Source organism: Hoplias malabaricus, chromosome 15, assembly GCF_029633855.1.
Source record: "Hoplias malabaricus isolate fHopMal1 chromosome 15, fHopMal1.hap1, whole genome shotgun sequence".
NCBI classification, from domain to species: domain Eukaryota; kingdom Metazoa; phylum Chordata; class Actinopteri; order Characiformes; family Erythrinidae; genus Hoplias; species Hoplias malabaricus.
Window position 1 is genome coordinate 33,102,313 of NC_089814.1, and position 17,925 is coordinate 33,120,237.

At 42.0% G+C, this 17,925-nt stretch overlaps 2 protein-coding genes across 2 annotated transcripts; both read left to right on the plus strand.

Moving 5' to 3' along the window:
• The first annotated feature begins 2,197 nt into the window (after positions 1–2,197).
• Positions 2,198–4,569, plus strand: LOC136668846 (vitelline membrane outer layer protein 1-like). The gene is made up of 4 exons (XM_066646574.1): positions 2,198–2,468; positions 2,761–2,882; positions 3,789–3,902; positions 4,019–4,569. Exons 1-4 carry the CDS (start codon positions 2,292–2,294, stop codon positions 4,203–4,205), a joined length of 600 nt encoding a protein of 199 aa, XP_066502671.1. The 5' UTR covers positions 2,198–2,291; the 3' UTR covers positions 4,206–4,569.
• Positions 4,570–12,693: 8,124 nt separating this feature from the next.
• LOC136668585 (vitelline membrane outer layer protein 1 homolog) lies at positions 12,694–16,338 on the plus strand. The gene is made up of 4 exons (XM_066646200.1): positions 12,694–12,940; positions 13,208–13,293; positions 14,254–14,367; positions 14,491–16,338. Exons 1-4 carry the CDS (start codon positions 12,764–12,766, stop codon positions 14,672–14,674), a joined length of 561 nt encoding a protein of 186 aa, XP_066502297.1. The 5' UTR covers positions 12,694–12,763; the 3' UTR covers positions 14,675–16,338.
• The last annotated feature ends 1,587 nt before the right edge of the window (positions 16,339–17,925 follow it).

Genomic DNA, 17,925 nt, shown 5'->3' on the forward strand with positions numbered 1-17,925 from the left:
ACTTCTCATACTCCTAGATCTCTCTGCCGCCATCCTCCAATGGTTCCAGTCATACCTCACCGGCAGAGTTGAGTATGTGGCCCTGGGGGACGTGAAGTCGTCTCCCCACACTGTCACCTGTGGGGTTCCTCAGGGGTCAGTGCTTGGACCAACTGTGTTTACTGTCTATATGCTCCCACTGGGCAACATCATCAGAAAATATGGATATTTTTCCATTCTTATGCAGATGACACCCAGCTTTATTTAAGAACAGATTCCATCTCCACTTCAGCCACCCCCCCAGCTCTCACAGCGTGTCTGGAGGAGACAAAGGCATGGTTGTCTGAGAACTTTCTTCAGTTAAACAGCAGTAAAACAGAAGTCATTCTCATCGGTACTCCACATCAGATTAAGACATCTTTTATCAGTAATATTATTGTCTCTGGTCATAGCATTCCCCTCACTTCTTCTGTTACAAATCTAGGTGTCAAACTGGACCCACATTTATCACTTGACAATCACATTCGCCATCTATCCAAAGTCACTTTCCTCCATCTCAAAAACATAGCAAAACTCCATCCTTACCTCCCCCAACCGGATGCTGGAAAATTGGTCCATGCCTTTGTCTCCTCCAGGCTGAACTATTGCAATGCCCTCCACATTGGTATCTCTGGCAGGAGCCTGCAGAAGCTCCAGCAGATTCAGAACTATGCTGCCAGGATCCTTATGAGGAAGCGGAAATATGAGCACATTACAGCGATTCTAAAATCTCTACACTGGCTACCCGTCCACTACAGAATCCAGTACAAAATCTGTTCTCTCACTCACCAATGTCTCTATGGATACGCCCCGCTGTACCTCAAAGAGCTCCTTACCCCGCACAATACCTCAAGACATCTCCGTTCCACCAATGCCTATCGCCTTCAGCAGCCCCAGACCAAACTCTCTACTATGGGAGACCGGGCTTTTCAAGCTGTTGCCCCACGTCTTTGGAATTCACTCCCAGATTCTCTGAGGGCTCCACAGAGCATGGAGTCTTTTAAAAAACAACTAAAAACTTTTTTTTATTCAAAAAGGCTTACTAGGATTTACATTTTTCTTTTTCTTGTTTTTATTTACTTGCTCTTAATAGATTTTTATTGTTCTGATTATCCTGTAGCACTTTGAGATCTCCTTGAAATGTAAAGTGCAATAAAAATAAAATTTATTATTATTATTATTGTTATCATCATGACAATTAAAACTGGAATCAAACTGTACACTGCACCTTAAATGCACAACTTTCCAAGGTGCAAGTTAGCTTTTTATTCAGATTTTCAATACCACCTTAAATGGACAATTTTACAAGAGGCAAGTTGGCTTCTTAGTCAAACTGTCAATGCAAATTTAAATGTGGCCCTATGGGCATCTTTAGGAAGCTGAAGTTGGCTTGTAGCATTATGGCTCACATTTCCATTTCATTACACATTAAATGAGCAATTTTACAAAGCCCAAGTCAGTTTCTTTTTTAAATGTTCTGTTCTTAAAAGGGCAAGTTTACAAGGTGCACGAGTTTCTTTTAAATTTTTGCATTCCACCTTAAACGGGTGTGAAGTTAGCATTTTGTTCAAATTTAACAAAAGTACTGTTATAGTTTTTTTATTCACATCTTCCATTCCACCTTAAATTTGTCAAAACTAATGGTGCATGAAAGATTCTTTTTAAAATGTTAGCATGTTAGCTTCTTTTAAATTGTGCAGCAGTTTTTGACAGTTTAAAGGGCAGATGTGTATCATAAAATAACAGCAACCATGACACTCAACCACAGCCAACCACAGCTTCTTTTCAAATTAATGCTACCACAACACCACTGCAAAGCTCAACATACTTGAAGGAGGATGCTAACTGTCCAGATCTGCTGTCTGATGAGGAGAGTAGGCTGCTGTATGTGTTCTAATTGTCTCTAATAAGATATAGGTGTAGAATAATTTCAATAACAAACTGTCATGCTTGTGGTCATGCACTCGTACCAGTGACCACAGCTTGACCAGCGCCAGTATCTAGCACCGTTTTGTACGTGTCATTGCGTAAATTGTTCCTGCTTTATGATCTCAGTGTCCCTGTTACTCTGTACCTGAACAGGAGCTCTGCCGGGAAATCAATAGTCCCTAAGAGGGTGATGAGCCAGTTGATACGTGAGTTATGGTCAATCATGAGTGTCTGGAGTGACTATAAAACAGTTTATGTTTTGACAGCTCTTCTAAAGACACAGCAACAGCTGGGAAAGGAACCAAAACAAAAGCTTTCCTAAGGAGTCCATACAAACAGGACCAATGCAGCAGCTAACTTTCCTAACAGTGGTTCTGTTTTTAGCCACTAGTGGATGCTACGCTTTTCCAAATCGGCAGGTTGGTTCTACAATATCAGTTCTAAATGGTGGTGGCTGGGGCACATGGGGCCCAAAACAGATGTGTCCATACGGCTATTATGCTGCAGGTTTCAGTCTGCTGGTGAGTGCACTGTTTTCCAATTGATTCTGTCCACTAGGGGGTGCTATAATACTGGGGTAATACATTGGTAAGCTCAAGTATTCAGACACCTCTTTTGTGGAGGACTGAAACTGTTACTACTGTGATTTAGGGGGATGGAGCTCCATCCAGTTCTTTGGGGAAGAGTTAGAGTGGGGTTTATGATTCAGAACTAATCATCCAACACAAAAACCTGACCTCACTTTAATGTGCACACTCTCTGAAAACATTAGACAAACAGAACAGGAAGAACTAAAAAGTAGTGTGTTTTTAGGTGGAGTATCCAATACGTGGAGATGACACGGCCTTGAATGGAATTCGTCTCCACTGCGTTAACTCACCTTTTGGCAAGTCTGTACTTTCATCCTACGCCACGGTCACATCTGCGACGGGAAGGTGAGTGGGCCTTTCTTATTAATTGTGTCTAATAATTATAATAGGACTCAAATTTTACATTGCCCCTTAAATAAGCAACTTTACAAGGCGCACGTTAGCTACTTATTATTCCGATTTTCCATTCCACCTTGAATGGCCAATTTTACAAGGCGCAAAATGGCTTCTTATTCAAATGATCCATTCCAACTTAAAGAGTGCACCTAAAGTGGGCATGTTTAGGAGGCTGCAGCTGGCTTCTTTATATTTGAGAACAGTAGCATTGTGACTCTTTTTCTCATGTTCCATTCCACCTTAAATGAACAAATTTACAAAGCGCAATTTACCTGACCCTCTGGCCAGTCTGCCACTCCTCATTTTGAGGTCATTAAGTCATTAAGGCTCTTTTTTCTTCCTAAAACTTAGAAAATAATAAATGGACTTTTTGACCCTTTGATGGCCCTTGTGGTTAGACACTGTTGTCTTAGGTGGAGTTTGCTCTCTGTATTTTGGGATGGTTTCGATGCTGGAATTAATTGTTTTTTAACGATGAGTCTATTATTTTAATGGAGTAAGAAAGCCCACTGCTGCCCTGCATTTAGAGAAGCCAGTTGAGGTGGCATTTCAGAAGATGGCTCCCTACTGGATGCCTCCCGCTGGAGGTATAACAGACATAGCCAACTTGGGGGACATCCTGACTTTATCTGTCTGGCCTGGGAAAACCTGGATATCCTCCAGGGTGAGCTGTAAGAAGTTGTAGGGGTCAGAGGCTGCAAATGCCTGGATTTCTTTGCTCACCATGTTGCCAATAAGATGCTTTTTTTGGCAGAAACTAAGGGTACGGCAAGGACAAGGGGAGGGTGGAAAGTGTAGAGGCTGTTTAACATTTGGATAACAGGAATCCTCTCCATGTTTGTGATCTTTCATCAGCTGGGGTACATGGACAAAAGCAAAGTATTGTCAAACTGGAGTGATGAAGAACTTTCAGCTCCGCGTGGAAGGTCATCAAGGAGATGGCGATGACACGGCTGCAAACAACATAAAGTACTGAACTTGTTTATTATAAATACCACTAGTTTTGGTCTCAGATTGGACCATCCATGGTCTTAATTCTTAGTGCTCTACCTGAATTAACATCATCTGATCTGATTTCTTTCCAGGTTCCAGTGTTCAGATCGCAGTGAACTTGTCGGTGATGGTACATCCTGGGGAACCTGGGGTGGCTGGAGTAAATGGTGCAGTGGACAGGGCATCTGTGGCATCCAAACAAAAGTAGAGGGTCCTCAAGGGTCAGGAGACGACACTTCTCTCAATGACGTTCAATTCATCTGCTGTGATGATTACTGACACGTGCCGTGGAAACCAGACATGTCGTTACTCTCCCTCTGTTTGTTTGTCTTTTACGGCTGATCTTTCCAGATTATTGTCTGTCAATGCACTAAAAATTTTGAAGATAAAATATGTATGCATGCACACTGCCTTTAACTTGTTCATGTAGCCTGTTTCCACAGGCCCCCTAGTGGCCATCCTGCCTGCTGAACTGAAATCTACAGACACAGTTGATTTTTCTCCTGGTGTGAATCTTTTGATAGAGGAGTTCCAGTATGTGCATATTCACTCTGCACTCGTCTTCACTCAGAGTGAAATGTATCAAATTTGGAGCGGTCAGGGATGACCTTGTTTGTATTTAATCAGAGTAAATTATATTGTTGTTTATGTGTCCTTCTGTTGTTCTGATGTCAACAAAATAAACATCTACAAATATTTGGCATTGTTCGACAGTTTTCATTACACAATTAAACGCATACACACATGCACACACACAAACACACTCTACATCACTGACCAATCATAATATCAACAGAGAAGAGAAAACAAAATAACAGCCACTTGGGTCAATGCAGAAAGGGCTTAATGAAAGAAATAATTGGAACATAACCTGATTGTTGTCTATTTCCTCGGCTCCACTGACCTTACAACAACAACTCTGCATACGTTTGCCAACCCCCACAGTGCAGAAACAACTTGGTGGTGGGTCATTCTCAGCGCTGCAGTGACACTGACATGTTGCTGGTACGAGTGGATCAGACACAGCACATGCTGCTGGAGTTTGAAAACATTTCAAAGTTACTACTGGACCGAGAATAGTCCACCAACCAAAAACATCCAGCCATAATCTTCCTGTGGTGGGCATCCAGTGATCACTGATGAAGCTTGTTTGCTGGCTGTTTGAACAGCTAGCTAGCATGCTAATCTACAAATACACTCTTTAAAATAAAAGTCCCTCAAAAGGTTCTTTGAGCGATGCCGTAGAAGAGCTGGTTTTGCTGGTAAGTTTCAGTGGGTAAAAAAACTTAAGATCAAGTGATGGATTTTTAACCCTTAAAAAGGTTCTTCACACTCACACATCTCTTAAAGGAACTAAAAGTGGTTCTTCTATTACCTCATCATAACTAAACTTCACAGAACTAAGTGTAGCACTGGTCTCCGTGTTGAACTTGAACAAGGTTTCAAAACAGCAGGTGGGAATCAATAGGCCAGTCCTGCCAGTAAAAGGGGGGTGGGACTGTTGAAAACTATGTTGGTGTCATAGTCGTATTCTACAGAGCGTAAGGAAATATTTGGCACTGACTCTGAACTCTTCCAGAGCCTGGAGAACTCTGCCGGGGCGAGTACTTAAGAAGAAAACAGAGGAGGGACAGTTTTCTCCAGATTTTAGAGATGCCTCGACTCCTTTTCATTACAGTGATTCTGTTTCTTTCTTCTGGTATGGAAGCAAATCTGTCTCATCAGATTTTGAAATATTACCACCACAATTTGCTTTGCAATTATGCATCTGAATATAACTACTCTTGAACTGAACTCATGAACATTCAAGAACAGGTTTTCACTCTTATTATTCAAGGTTAATAAATTCAGATAAAAAAATGTCAAGCTTAAACAAATTCAAACAATATATTTCGAAGTTGCTCCAATTCAGGAGCCAAAATACGAGGAAATTGTAAAAAACTGTAATATTAGATTACAGTTTGTTTGGTTACAAACAGCACCAACTAGTGGACATCATTGTAAAAAAACAATCACACGGCCTGTGAATTTACTAAAAAGTTTTGGAACAAAAACTAAACTCATTTGTCTTTGGGCAAATTTATTTATTTTATTTTATTTTCAAAATGAAACATTAAAAACATCAGCTGAGACAGAAAGCAAGAGTCATGCTAAGTCAGGAACCCAAAGCCCCTTTCACATATGCAACCCAGAAATTTTCCAGACTTAACCAGGGGGAGCTCCATCCATGAATGCAACATTTGTACCATTGTACATTTGGAAACAGAAATTTTCTGACATCCGCAGGGAAACACATTGCACTTCACACATTAGTGGCAGCACTATTAAAACCACTCCTGTTGCCAAAAGCTGTTGCCATGATTAAATGCCAGACTCACACAAAAGACACTTCAGAAGTGGCACGAGGAAATTATTTTGCAGATGTAGCAGCGAAAAAAGCAGCTGGAAATGACCCAATGTTTTCTCTTTTTCTGGAATCCTGTGTTCCGGAGCCCCACCCTCTCACACTCTCACACACAGAACTAACATCGCAGGCCTCAGAGGCAGAGTGTTCTGCTTGGTGCAAAGCAGGCTGTGTATTCAAAGATGGAATGTGGCAAGTTTTAGATGGTAGGCCTTGCCTACCCTCTGTTTATTTTCCCTATTTTGCAAAATTGTCTCATGGGAAAGATCATGCATCTAAAGGGGCTATGGTATCTGCAGTACAACGAATCTGGTACACAAAGGTTTTGTGAAAAATGTCTCATATGCGCCCAGCACCATGCAGCCCGAGGCATCAAAATAACACCAGGGGGAAAACCCTCCACCCAATGTGCTATTTGAACATTTGCAGATGGATTTCATTGAACTCAACCAATCCGAGGGGAAATGGTATTGTTTGGTGATAGTGGACATTCCAAATGGGAGGAATGTACCAGAAAGCAAGATGTGCAGGCTGTAGCAAGAGTCTTGGTGCATATTATTCCACATTGGGGTATTCCCTGACACCTTGGCTGTGACAAGGGACTAGTCTCCATTAGCACAGCACTCACTCAGCTCAAGGGGAAAATGTATTATCATTTTATCCACAAAGTGTAGGTTCATTGGAGGAAGTGCAACAATCAAAAGCAAGCTTCAGAAATGTTGTGTGGAAACAGGGCTCAATTGGGTGCAGGCATTACCACTGGTCTTAATGTATATGCGCATGCAAAACAGAACCAGAACTTGGTTTAACACCTTTTGAAATTTTGTTTGGCAGGCCACCAAGAAGGGGTTTGGATCCACCAGGCCACGTGGACGACGTGGGACTCCTGGAAGACCACATGTTGTCCTATTGTAAGAAATTACTAACAATCTTACGCTCTGTTCACTCACAGGCAGCAGCAGCTTCGCCTAAAAAGTTGGAGGGGAAGTTACACTCCTTGAAACAGGAGACTGGGTGGTGAACAGCGATGGTTGGGGCCCTTCCAAGTCCTGCTGACTAGCGAAACTGCGGTGAAGGTGGAGGGACGCGCACCTTGGATCCACGTGACGCACTGCAAGAAGGCACCCACCTTACAGGGGGACGACAGCGACGCCGTGAAGCGAGAATAAATGTTTTCCAACTGTTAATCTTTATCTTTTGGCTGATGTTGTTGGCACCAGCATTAACTAGGCCATTTCAAGGTTCAGGTTATCCCAGCGACACCATACGATCAGGTATAAATCTTTGGCATCAAAAGGCTAAATATGCTGTTACAACAGCAACAGATTCATCATGTTATGTGTGTATGGGTACTCGGGAAGTCCCCATTATAATGCCGTTTCCTTACAATGCTTCCACTTGTACCAAATACATGAGAAAAATGCATTCAGATCCATTAAAGATAGAATGCTTACTTCAGGAGAATAAAAGTAAAATGTGTAAGACATCCTTGATCAGTCAATAAATGGAGGCTATATGTGTCCTAGAGATCGTGCTCTAGCAGCTGGCTCAAAAACATCCAATTATTCAGTTATACATCGTGAATGTCCCACATGGCTTAAGTCTTTCTTAATGTTGTCCCGTACAGGGATGATTGAAAACCCAGATGATTATGTTGACGATTTGAACACTCCCTGTGAGTGTTACACTAGAAACTTGTCAAAAGATGTAATGTGTGTTGTAGCGAACCGCTTGCGCCCTTGCACGATAGAAGTGGAACATTTTCTAGGGCGTTGCTCCATCATGTGGGTGGTTGATCAAAATCAAAAAGTTTTTCAACTGGAGTCTGATCACGCAACTACATTTCAGAACATGTATACTCTCTATCCCCCACGCTACATGCACTTAGTGACTCAACTCTGGGGGAATTCTGGGGGAACAGTTGCATTACACTTCACAAATGACATATCAGAACCGAACTGCCCTAGATATGATTTTGGCTGAAAAGGGAGGTGTATGTCACATGTTTGGTGATCACTGCTGCACTTTCATTCCTAACCACACAGCAGCAAACAGGTCATTCACTAAGGATATGAAACAGTTAACTTTCACGGAGGAGTTGTATGGATTTTCAGGTATAAATAATGACTGGATGGCATGGTTTGTTTCCTATTTTGGCAAATGGGGAGCATTGGGGCTGAAACTGGCTGTCACGGGGGTCATTTCTCTATTAGTAATAGCACTGATCATCCACTGAACTAGTGGACAGCATTGTAAAAAACAATCACACAGCCAGCGAATTTACTAAAATGTTTCAGAACAAAAACTAAACTCCTTTGTCTTTGGGGAAATTTATTTATTTTATTTTATTTTCCAAATGAAACATTAAAAACATCAGCTGAGACTGAAAGCAAGAGTCATCCTGGGTCAGGAGCCCAAAGCCCCTTTCACATGTGCAACCCAGAAATTCTCCAGACTTAACCAGGGGCAGCTGTATCTGTGAATGCAACCTTTGTACCAGACATTATCCGGACTTTATCATGCCAGCCCTCTACTACAATGTCCGGGTAATGTCAGAGGTGAATTCATGCCATGCTTCCTGCACGTGCTGCCCAGGCACAACCCCATGTCTCTGTCATGGGCGACTTCCAGAGAAGTCTCTGTTATGGGAAATCTTCACCTTATTCTCCAGACATTTTCTGGAGTTCATATGTGAAAACTGACTGAGAAAGCGCAACTGGGATTGTTCTCTCTTCGTGGGTAGAATGACTCTTCCTTCCCTGTCATCTCATTACAAGCACAGTGATAGTCTGTACAGGTGTCTGTTTACTCACACAGCAGCCTTCTCCTCCAAGTGTGTTGATCTGTCCAGTGATGCTGTGTTAGCAGCGGTCTGAAAAGAAGTGATGGCTGGTTTCACCTGTCTTGAAGAAAGCATGTGCTCTTCACAGGATTGAAGCAAGAAGATTACTATATAAAAAAAACGAACAAACAAAAAGCTGAGAGCCAAATTAATATTATATGGTGACTTCCTGGGGGCTTCAAAAAAGTAGTGGTTGACAGAGGTGTGTAAAATGATTTGATTTGATTACACTGTCTTAGGGGATTCACTGTGTGGTAATCACTATTCCCTACAAGTCAGGATTTTTGGCTATAAGAATATTTTAGTTGGACAAAAAGATGTTATTGTTTATTTTTCCAGATTTCATGTTTAACCTGTGGTCACTCTGAATTCCCGGCACACCATGTTCATCACACAGGAAGAAAAAAAACCCACATCATGCTCCTATTATACATAATATAATACATAACTTGTAGTTGTTGTGGGTATTGGGATATTTAAAACAGTACAGCTGTTATTTAGATATTTTTTACTATGATTATGGTTATTTTCTCATTATTTGTACCTAACGATCATGATCATTACAAATTGAATCAAACTGTACACTGCACGTTAAATGAGCAATTTTACAAAGTGCAAGTTAGCTTTTTTACTTTGATTTTCAATACCACATTAAATGTGCATTTTACAAGGAGCCAGTTGGCTTTTTATTCAGATTGGCAATACAAATTTAAATGTGGCCCTATGGGCCTATTTAGGATGCCGACGCTGGCTTGTTCAAATTTCACAATAGTACCATTATGACACTTATGTTTCCATTTCATTACACCTTAAATTATCAACTTTACAAAGCACAAGTTAGTTTCTTTTTTAAATTTTCTGTTCCATTTTCTTTTACAAGTAGGCTTTTTGTTGAAAATGAACAACAGTAGCATTCTAGCTTCTAATTCATGTGTTTCATTCCACCTCAAAATGGACAACACTTAATGTGCATGTTAGCTTCTTTTTAAAATGTTTCATTTCACATGAAATTGCAACAGTTCTTTCACCTGGACAGTTTAAAGGGCAGATGTGTATCAAAAATAACAGCAAGTGATACACAAAGACAAAACAATGACACTACCACCGTGTTTCACCTTAAATATCACAGGTAAATCTATTGCTGTTAATCAAAACTAGTCACAAATGGAGAAACTGATCCATGGGAGAAGAGTCAGTGAGTAGCTTGATCCATTTTAGTTAGAAAAGTAACTAAAATTGGACTTTATTTCATCCAATGTATTGTTGATTATCCCCCTTTAGCTAAGACTCCTTCAGTCACACACTGTCCTCAGCCTGAGAGTGAGGACCATGTGCTTCATCTGACACAAGGTAAAGCCAACCACAGCTTCTTTTCAAATGAATGCTACCACAACACCACTGCAAAGCTCAGTGTTGCTTGGAGGATGCTAACTATCCACATCTGCTTTCTGATGAGGAGAGAGGGCTGTTTTATGTGTCGTAATTGTCTCCAATAAGATATACAGGTGCTGGTCATGAAATTAGAATATCATGAAAAAAGTTGATATATTTCAGTAATTCCATTCAAAAAGTTAAACTTGTATATTATACTTATTCCTCACACACAGACTGATATTTTTCAGGTGTTTGTTTCTTTTAATTTGACGATTATAATAGTTCGAGCATAAGGGTGTCCAGAAGTGGACTGGCATCAGGATACCCTAGGCTGCATTTCGATTATCAGCTTTATAGTCATATCATCAGACTTGCGGCCATATGTTCTGGACGCTCGGGTGAAGAGAGGTGCTGAGCTGTTAACTGATCACCACCTAGTGGTGAGTTGGATCAGATGGCGGGGGAGGATGCCGGACAGACCTGGCAGGCCTAAAGGTGTGTTGAGGGTTTGCTGGGAACATTTGACAGAGGAACCTGTCAGAAAGATCTTCAACTCTCACATCCAGCAGAGCTTCGACTGCATCCCGGGGTAGACCTGTGACATTGAGTCAGAATGGGCCATGTTCCAGACCTCCATTGTTGAGGCGGCTGAACAGAGCTGTGGCTACAAGGTTGTCTGTGCCTGTCGTGGTGGAAATCCCCACACTTGGTGGTGGACACCTTGGATGAGGGAGGCTGTCAAGCTGAAGAAAGAGTCCTACTGAGTCTGGTTGGCTCAAGGGACTCTGGAGGAAGCTGACAGGTACCGAAGAGCCAGGCGGCTTGCAACTTCAGCTGTCGTTGAGGCAAAAACTTGGGTGTGGGAGGAGTTCGGTGAGGACATGGAAAACGACTTTCAGTCAGCTCCGAGAAGATTCTGGCAAAGCATCAGGCGACTTAGGAGGTGAAAACAGTTTTCCACCAACACTGTATATGGTGTGGGTGGGGAGTTGTTGACCTCAGCTGGGGACATCATTAGGCAGTTGAAGGAATTCTTCAAGGATCTTCTCAATCCCACCAGTACGTCTTCCGCAGAGGAAGTAGAGTTTGGGGATCCTGGGAGGGCTTGTCTATCACTGGGGCTGAGGTGGCTGAGGTAGTAGGAAAACTCCTTGGAGTTAGGGCCCCGGGGGTGGAACTGCCCCGGGTTCCTCAAGGCTCTGGATGTTGTGGGTCTTTCCTGGCTGACATGTCTTTGCAACATCGCATGGACATCTGAGGCAGTGCCTCTGGACTGGCAGACTGGGGTCGTGGTTCCCCTTCTTAAGAAGGGGGATCGGAGGGTGAGTTCCACCTATAGGGGGATCACACTCTTCAGCCTCCCTGGTTAGGTCTATGTGGGCGTACTGGAGAAGAGAGTCTGACTGATAGTTGAACCTCAAATGCAGGAGCAACAATGCGGATTCTACACTGGTCGTGAAACACAGGACCAGGAGGGTGCGTGGGAGTTTGCTCAACCAGTCTACATGTGTTTTGTGGATCTGGAGAAGGCATTCGACCGTGTCCCTCGGGATATTCTGTGGGGCGTGCTATGGGAGTATGGGGTACTGGGCTCTTTGCTAGGAGCCATTCAGTCCCTGTATAAACAGAGCAGGATTCTGGTTCCTATGGCTGGCAGTAAGTCCGACTGGTTTCCATTCTGAGTTGGACTCTGTCAGGGCTGCCCATTGTCACTGATTCTGTTCATAATTTTTATGGACAGAATTTCTCTGCATAGCCAAGTGGCGGAAGGTGTCCGGTTTGGTGGTCTCAGGATTCCATGTCTGCTTTTTATGGATGATGTGGTCTTGTTGGCTTCATCAAGCCGGAATTACTGAAATAAATACACTTTTTCATGATATTCTAATTTTATGAACAGGACGTGTAGATATAATTTCAACAACAAATTGTCATGCTTCAGTTCATGCACTCGTACCAGTGACCATGAGTGTTATTGCGTAAGTTGTTTATGATTTATGATCTCAGTGTCCCTTTTACTCTCAAAACTGCAGCTCTGCCAGGTAATCAATAGTCCTGAAGAGGGCGATGGGCCAGTTGATAAGCGAGTTATGGTCAGTCATGTGTCCTGAGTGACTATAAAACAGTTTAAGGTTTGGACAGTTCTTCTAAAGACACAGCAACAGCTGGTAAAAGAAACAAGACCACAGCTTTCCTAAGGAGTCCATAGAAACAGGACCAATGCAGCAGTTAACTTTCATAACAGTGGTTCTGTTTTTAGCCACTAGTGGATGCGCCCCCTCTCAATCCCAGGGCATTGATTCTACAATAACTGTTTCTAATGGTGGCGCCTGGGGCACATGGGGCCCAAAACAGATGTGTCCACAAGGTTCTTATGCTGCAGGTTTCAGTCTGATGGTGAGTGCAGTTTTCCAACAAATTCTATTCATCAGGGGGTGCTATAAAACTGGGGTAAAACGTTGGTAAGATCAAGTATTCAGACACCTCTTTTGTGGAGGAGCTCCAACCAGTTCCTTGGGGATGAGTTGGAGTGGTGTTTGTTATTCAGAACTAATCCTCCAGCATCTTCCCCTGACCTCACATCAATGTGCACATTCCTTGAAAACATTTAAAACAATATTTTGACACACTGAACAGGTTGAACTAAAAAGTAAAGTGCTTTAGGTGGAATATCCAATAAAAGGAGATGACACGGCCTTGAATGGAATTCGTCTCCACTGCATTAGCACGGTCACATCTGCAACTGGAAGGTGAGTGTTCCTTTCTTATTAATTGTGTCTAATAATCAGAATTGGAATCAAATTTTACATTGCCCCTTAAATGAGAAACTTTACACGGTACAAGTTAGCTACTAATTATTCTGATTTTCCATTCTACCTTAAATATCCACTTTTACAAGGCACAAGATGGCTTCTTATTTCAATGATGCATTCCACCTTAACTGGTGCACCTGAAGTGGGCATATTTAGGAGACTGAAGTTGGCTTGCTGTTTAAATTTCAGAGCAGTAGCATTCTGACTCTTTTTCACTTGTGCCAAATGCAAGTTACCTAACACTCTGACCAGTCTGAAGCTCTCCCTTTTGGGTGGTTTTAAAGTCATTAGGTCTATTTTCCTTCTTAAAAGAAAATAATAAATGGACATTTTGACCGTTTGATGACCCTTTGGGTTAGACACTGGTATTGAGACCACTCATGTCCTATCATGTGGTCTTAGGTCCTATGGAGTTTGCTCTCTGCATTCTGGGATTGTTTCGATGCTGGATTTCTTTGTTTTCTAATGATAAGTCTATCATTTAAATGGAGTGGAAGAAGGCCCACTGTTGCCTTGTGTTAGAGAATCCAGTTGTGGTAGCATTTGATAAGATGGCTCCCCACTGGACGCCTCCCGCTGATATTATAAAAGTCATAGCCAACTGGGAGTAGGTCCTGAAATAGACTTTATCCCCATGTCTGGCCAGGGAAAACCTGGAGATCCTCCAGGAAGAGCTGGAGGATGTTGCAACTGCCTGGACTTCTTTGCTCACCATTTTGCCACCATTTGTAGGAAAAATCAGAATCTGCACGATCATATATATATTTATATATATATATATATCTGTTTTTGGCAGAACCTGAGCGTACCACCAGGACAAGGGGAGGGTGGAAAATGTAGAGGGTCTTTAACATTTGGATAACAGTAATCCTCTCCATGGTTGTGATCTTTTGACAGCTGGGGAATATGGACAGAACCAAAGTATTGTAAATCTGGTGCACTGAAGAACTTTCAATTCCGTGTTGAAGGTCCTCAAGGAGATGGCGACGACACGGCTGCAAACAATATAAAGTACTGATCTTGTTTATTATAAATACCAGTTGTTTTTGTCTCAGATTGGACCATCCATGGTCTTAATTCTTAAGTTTTAGTGCTCTACTTGAATTAACATCATCTGATCTGATTTATTGCCAGGTTCCAGTGTTCAGATAGCAGTGAGCTTGTCGGTGATGGTACGTCCTGGGGAACCTGGGGCGGCTGGAGTAAACAGTGCAGTGGAAAGGGCATCTGTGGCATCCAGACAAAAGTAGAGGGTTCTCAAGGGTCAGGAGATGACACTGCTCTCAACGATGTTCGCTTCATCTGCTGTAATGAATAATTTCTTTGAACCGACATGTGCCGTGGAAACCAGACATGTCATTACTTTCCCTTTGTTTGTCTGTCTTTTACTGCTGATCTTTCCAGATTATTGTCTGTCAATGCACTAACAATTTTGAGGATAAAATATGAATGACAAAAACATACTAATGATTCGTTCCAATGACCAGCACCATGAGACATCAGTAACATCCAGATCCTCTACATCATCACAGCATTTAAGTTTGCATTAGCATCTCAAAATAAGTGTTTAAAAACATATTGGAAAAAGACAGAGGGTGCAGTGGCTTGGTAAATAATTAAATTAATATGTACCATCTTCTCAATTCATTCTCACAGTTTTAAAACTTTCTATTCACTTAAAGGCAAAAATTCTACAAACTGTAGGATTGTGTGGCCACAACTGAAGTAAACATGCATAAAAACATGCATGCACCCTGCCTTTAACATGATTATGTAGCCTGTTTCCACAGCTGTGGAGCAGCAGCCATACCAACAGTAGATTCATGTTCCCCAAACACGAGGCAGTCCTGTAGCAGCATAGCTAGAGATGAAAGTAAGGGGAGGCTCAAAGCCATGCACCAGTGTCTGAGGCAGATGCGAGTGGGTCACTGAGTAGGCCGGTTGCAGTGGGAGGAGAAGCAGGAGAGCAGAGTACCGATTCGGAGCGGGTAAGACCGCGGAGAATAGTACAGTTGAAGCGGTTGCAGGCGCGACAACGGCCGTACGTAACTTCAGATACCGGGCAGATCCATAGCAAGTTTTAAATCAGGAGGCTCTGTGGGCTTGATAAAGGCCGAACACGGCTAAGAATATGGGAATCATCAGGAATGACCCAGCGCGGAGGAGCGAGCTGACGTAGTGAAGCGAGTCGAGATCCGTCTAATGAAATTAAATGAAGCGAGTTTGTTCGACACAGAAATGACGTGAATTTGTGGGGTATATTTAGGGCGGAGAGGAGGAGTTTGGGCGTGGTCCTACTCCCAAAATTATGTTATTACATAACTTCAATTAGGGAAAGTAATTATTGGCTCTGCCAACATGACTAGTGCACACGTACCTGTCAAATTTGAAGGAAGGGTTGATCTGAGGCACCCTCCATTGCCACATCGCCAAAATACGCCAGCCCTTTGTCTCTGTTGAGTCACCAAATGCATAAAACGTGGCAGATAGAGAGTATACACATTTTGAAGTGTAGTTATGTAATCAGAACCCTGTCGAAACACCCTTTGATTTTGATCAACCACCCACATGATGGAACATTGCCCTGGAAAATGTCCCACCTCTATAGCGCATGGGCGAGAGCAATTCGCTACAACACAATGTTTTTTGACATGTTTCTCGTGTAACACTCATAGGGAGCATCCAAACTGTCATTGTAGTCATCTGGATTTCCAATTGTCCCTGTAGGGGATGCATGCACCCTGCCTTTAAGTTGTTCATGTAGCCTGTTTCCACAGGCCCCCTAGTGGCCATCCTGCCTGCTGAACTGAAATCTACAGACACAGTTGATTTTTCTCCTGGTGTGAATCTTTTGATAGAGGAGTCTCAGCATGTGCATATTCACTCTGCACTCATATTCACATATTCACATGTTTGTGTTAATCAGAGTAAATTATATTGTTGTTCATGTGTCCTTCTGTTGTTCTGATGTCAACAAAATAAACATCTACAAATGTTTGGCATTGTTCGACAGTTTTCATTACACAATTAAACACACACACACACAAACATACTCTACATCACTGACCAATCATAATATCAACAGAGAACAGAAAACAAAATAGCAGCCACTTGGGCCAATGCAGAAAGGGCTTAATGAAAGGAATAATTGGAACGTAACCTGCTTGTTGTTTATTTCCTCAGCTCCACTGAACTTACAACAACAACTTTGTAGTTTTACAATTACAGGCTGTAGTCCATCTGTTACTCTGCATACGTTTGCCAGCCCACTTTCACCCTGATCTTCAGTGGTCAGGACCCCCATAGCGCAGAACTGGCTTGGTGGTGGGTTATTCTCATCGCTGCAGTGACACTGACGTGTTGCTGGTACAAGTGGATCAGACACAGCACATGCTGCTGGAGTTTAGAAGTTACTACTTGACCGAGAATATTCCACCAACCAACAACATCCAGCCATAATCTTCCTATGGCAGGCATCCAGTGATCACTGATGAAGCTTGTTTGAACAGCTAGCTAGCATGCTAATCTACAAATACACTCGTCCTTCAAAAGGTTCTTTGAGCGATGCCGTAGAAGAGCCGGTTTTGCTGGTATGTTTCAGTGGGTAAAGAATCTTAAGGTGAAGTGATGGATTCTTCACACTCACACATCTCTTAAACAAACACATCTCTTAAAGGAACTAAAAGTGGTTCTTCTATTACCACATCACAACTAAACTTCACAGAACTAAGTGTAGCACTGGTCTCAGTGTTGATCTTGAACAAGGTTTCAAAACAACAGCTGGGGATCAATAGGCCAGTCCTGCCAGTAAAAGGGGGGTGGAACTGTTGAAAACTATGTTGGTGTCATAGTCGTATTCTACAGAGCGTAAGGAAATATTTGGCACTGACCCTGAACTCCTCCAGAGCCTGGAGAACTCGGCCGGGGCGAGGACTTAAGAAGAAAACAGAGGAGGGATGGTTTTCTCCAGATTTTAGAGATGCCTCGACTCCTTTTCATTTCAGTGATTCTGTTTCTTTCCTCTTCTGGACTCTACATCAGAGGAAACCGAGCTGTGAGAAGCATTGACAGACCCTATAAGATTTGGTATGGAAGCAAATCTGTCTCATCAGATTTTGAAATATTACCACCTTTGAATTTGTAGCACAGAATGTTTTTGAAATAATGCATGTGAATTTTGTTGCTTTTGAATTTAGGTCTTCAGATTTCCACCTTCGCAATTATGCATCTGAATATAACTGCTCTTGAATTGAACTTAATTAATATTCCATATTTTCAGATAAAAAAAACAAAATATTGTGAAGTTGGTCAAATTTGATAGGCCAAATTCAGATGTCAAAATACGAGTGAAAAAATCCTGAATATGAAGAAATTTGTAAAAAAAGTGTAATATTAGATTAGTTTTTTTGGTTACAAACAGCACCAACTTGTGGACATCGTTTTAAAAAACAATCACACGGCCAGTGAATTTACTAAAATGTTTCAGAACAAAAACTAAACTACTTTGTCTTTGGGGAAATTTATTTATTTTATTTTATTTTCAAAATGAAACATTAAAAACATCAGCTG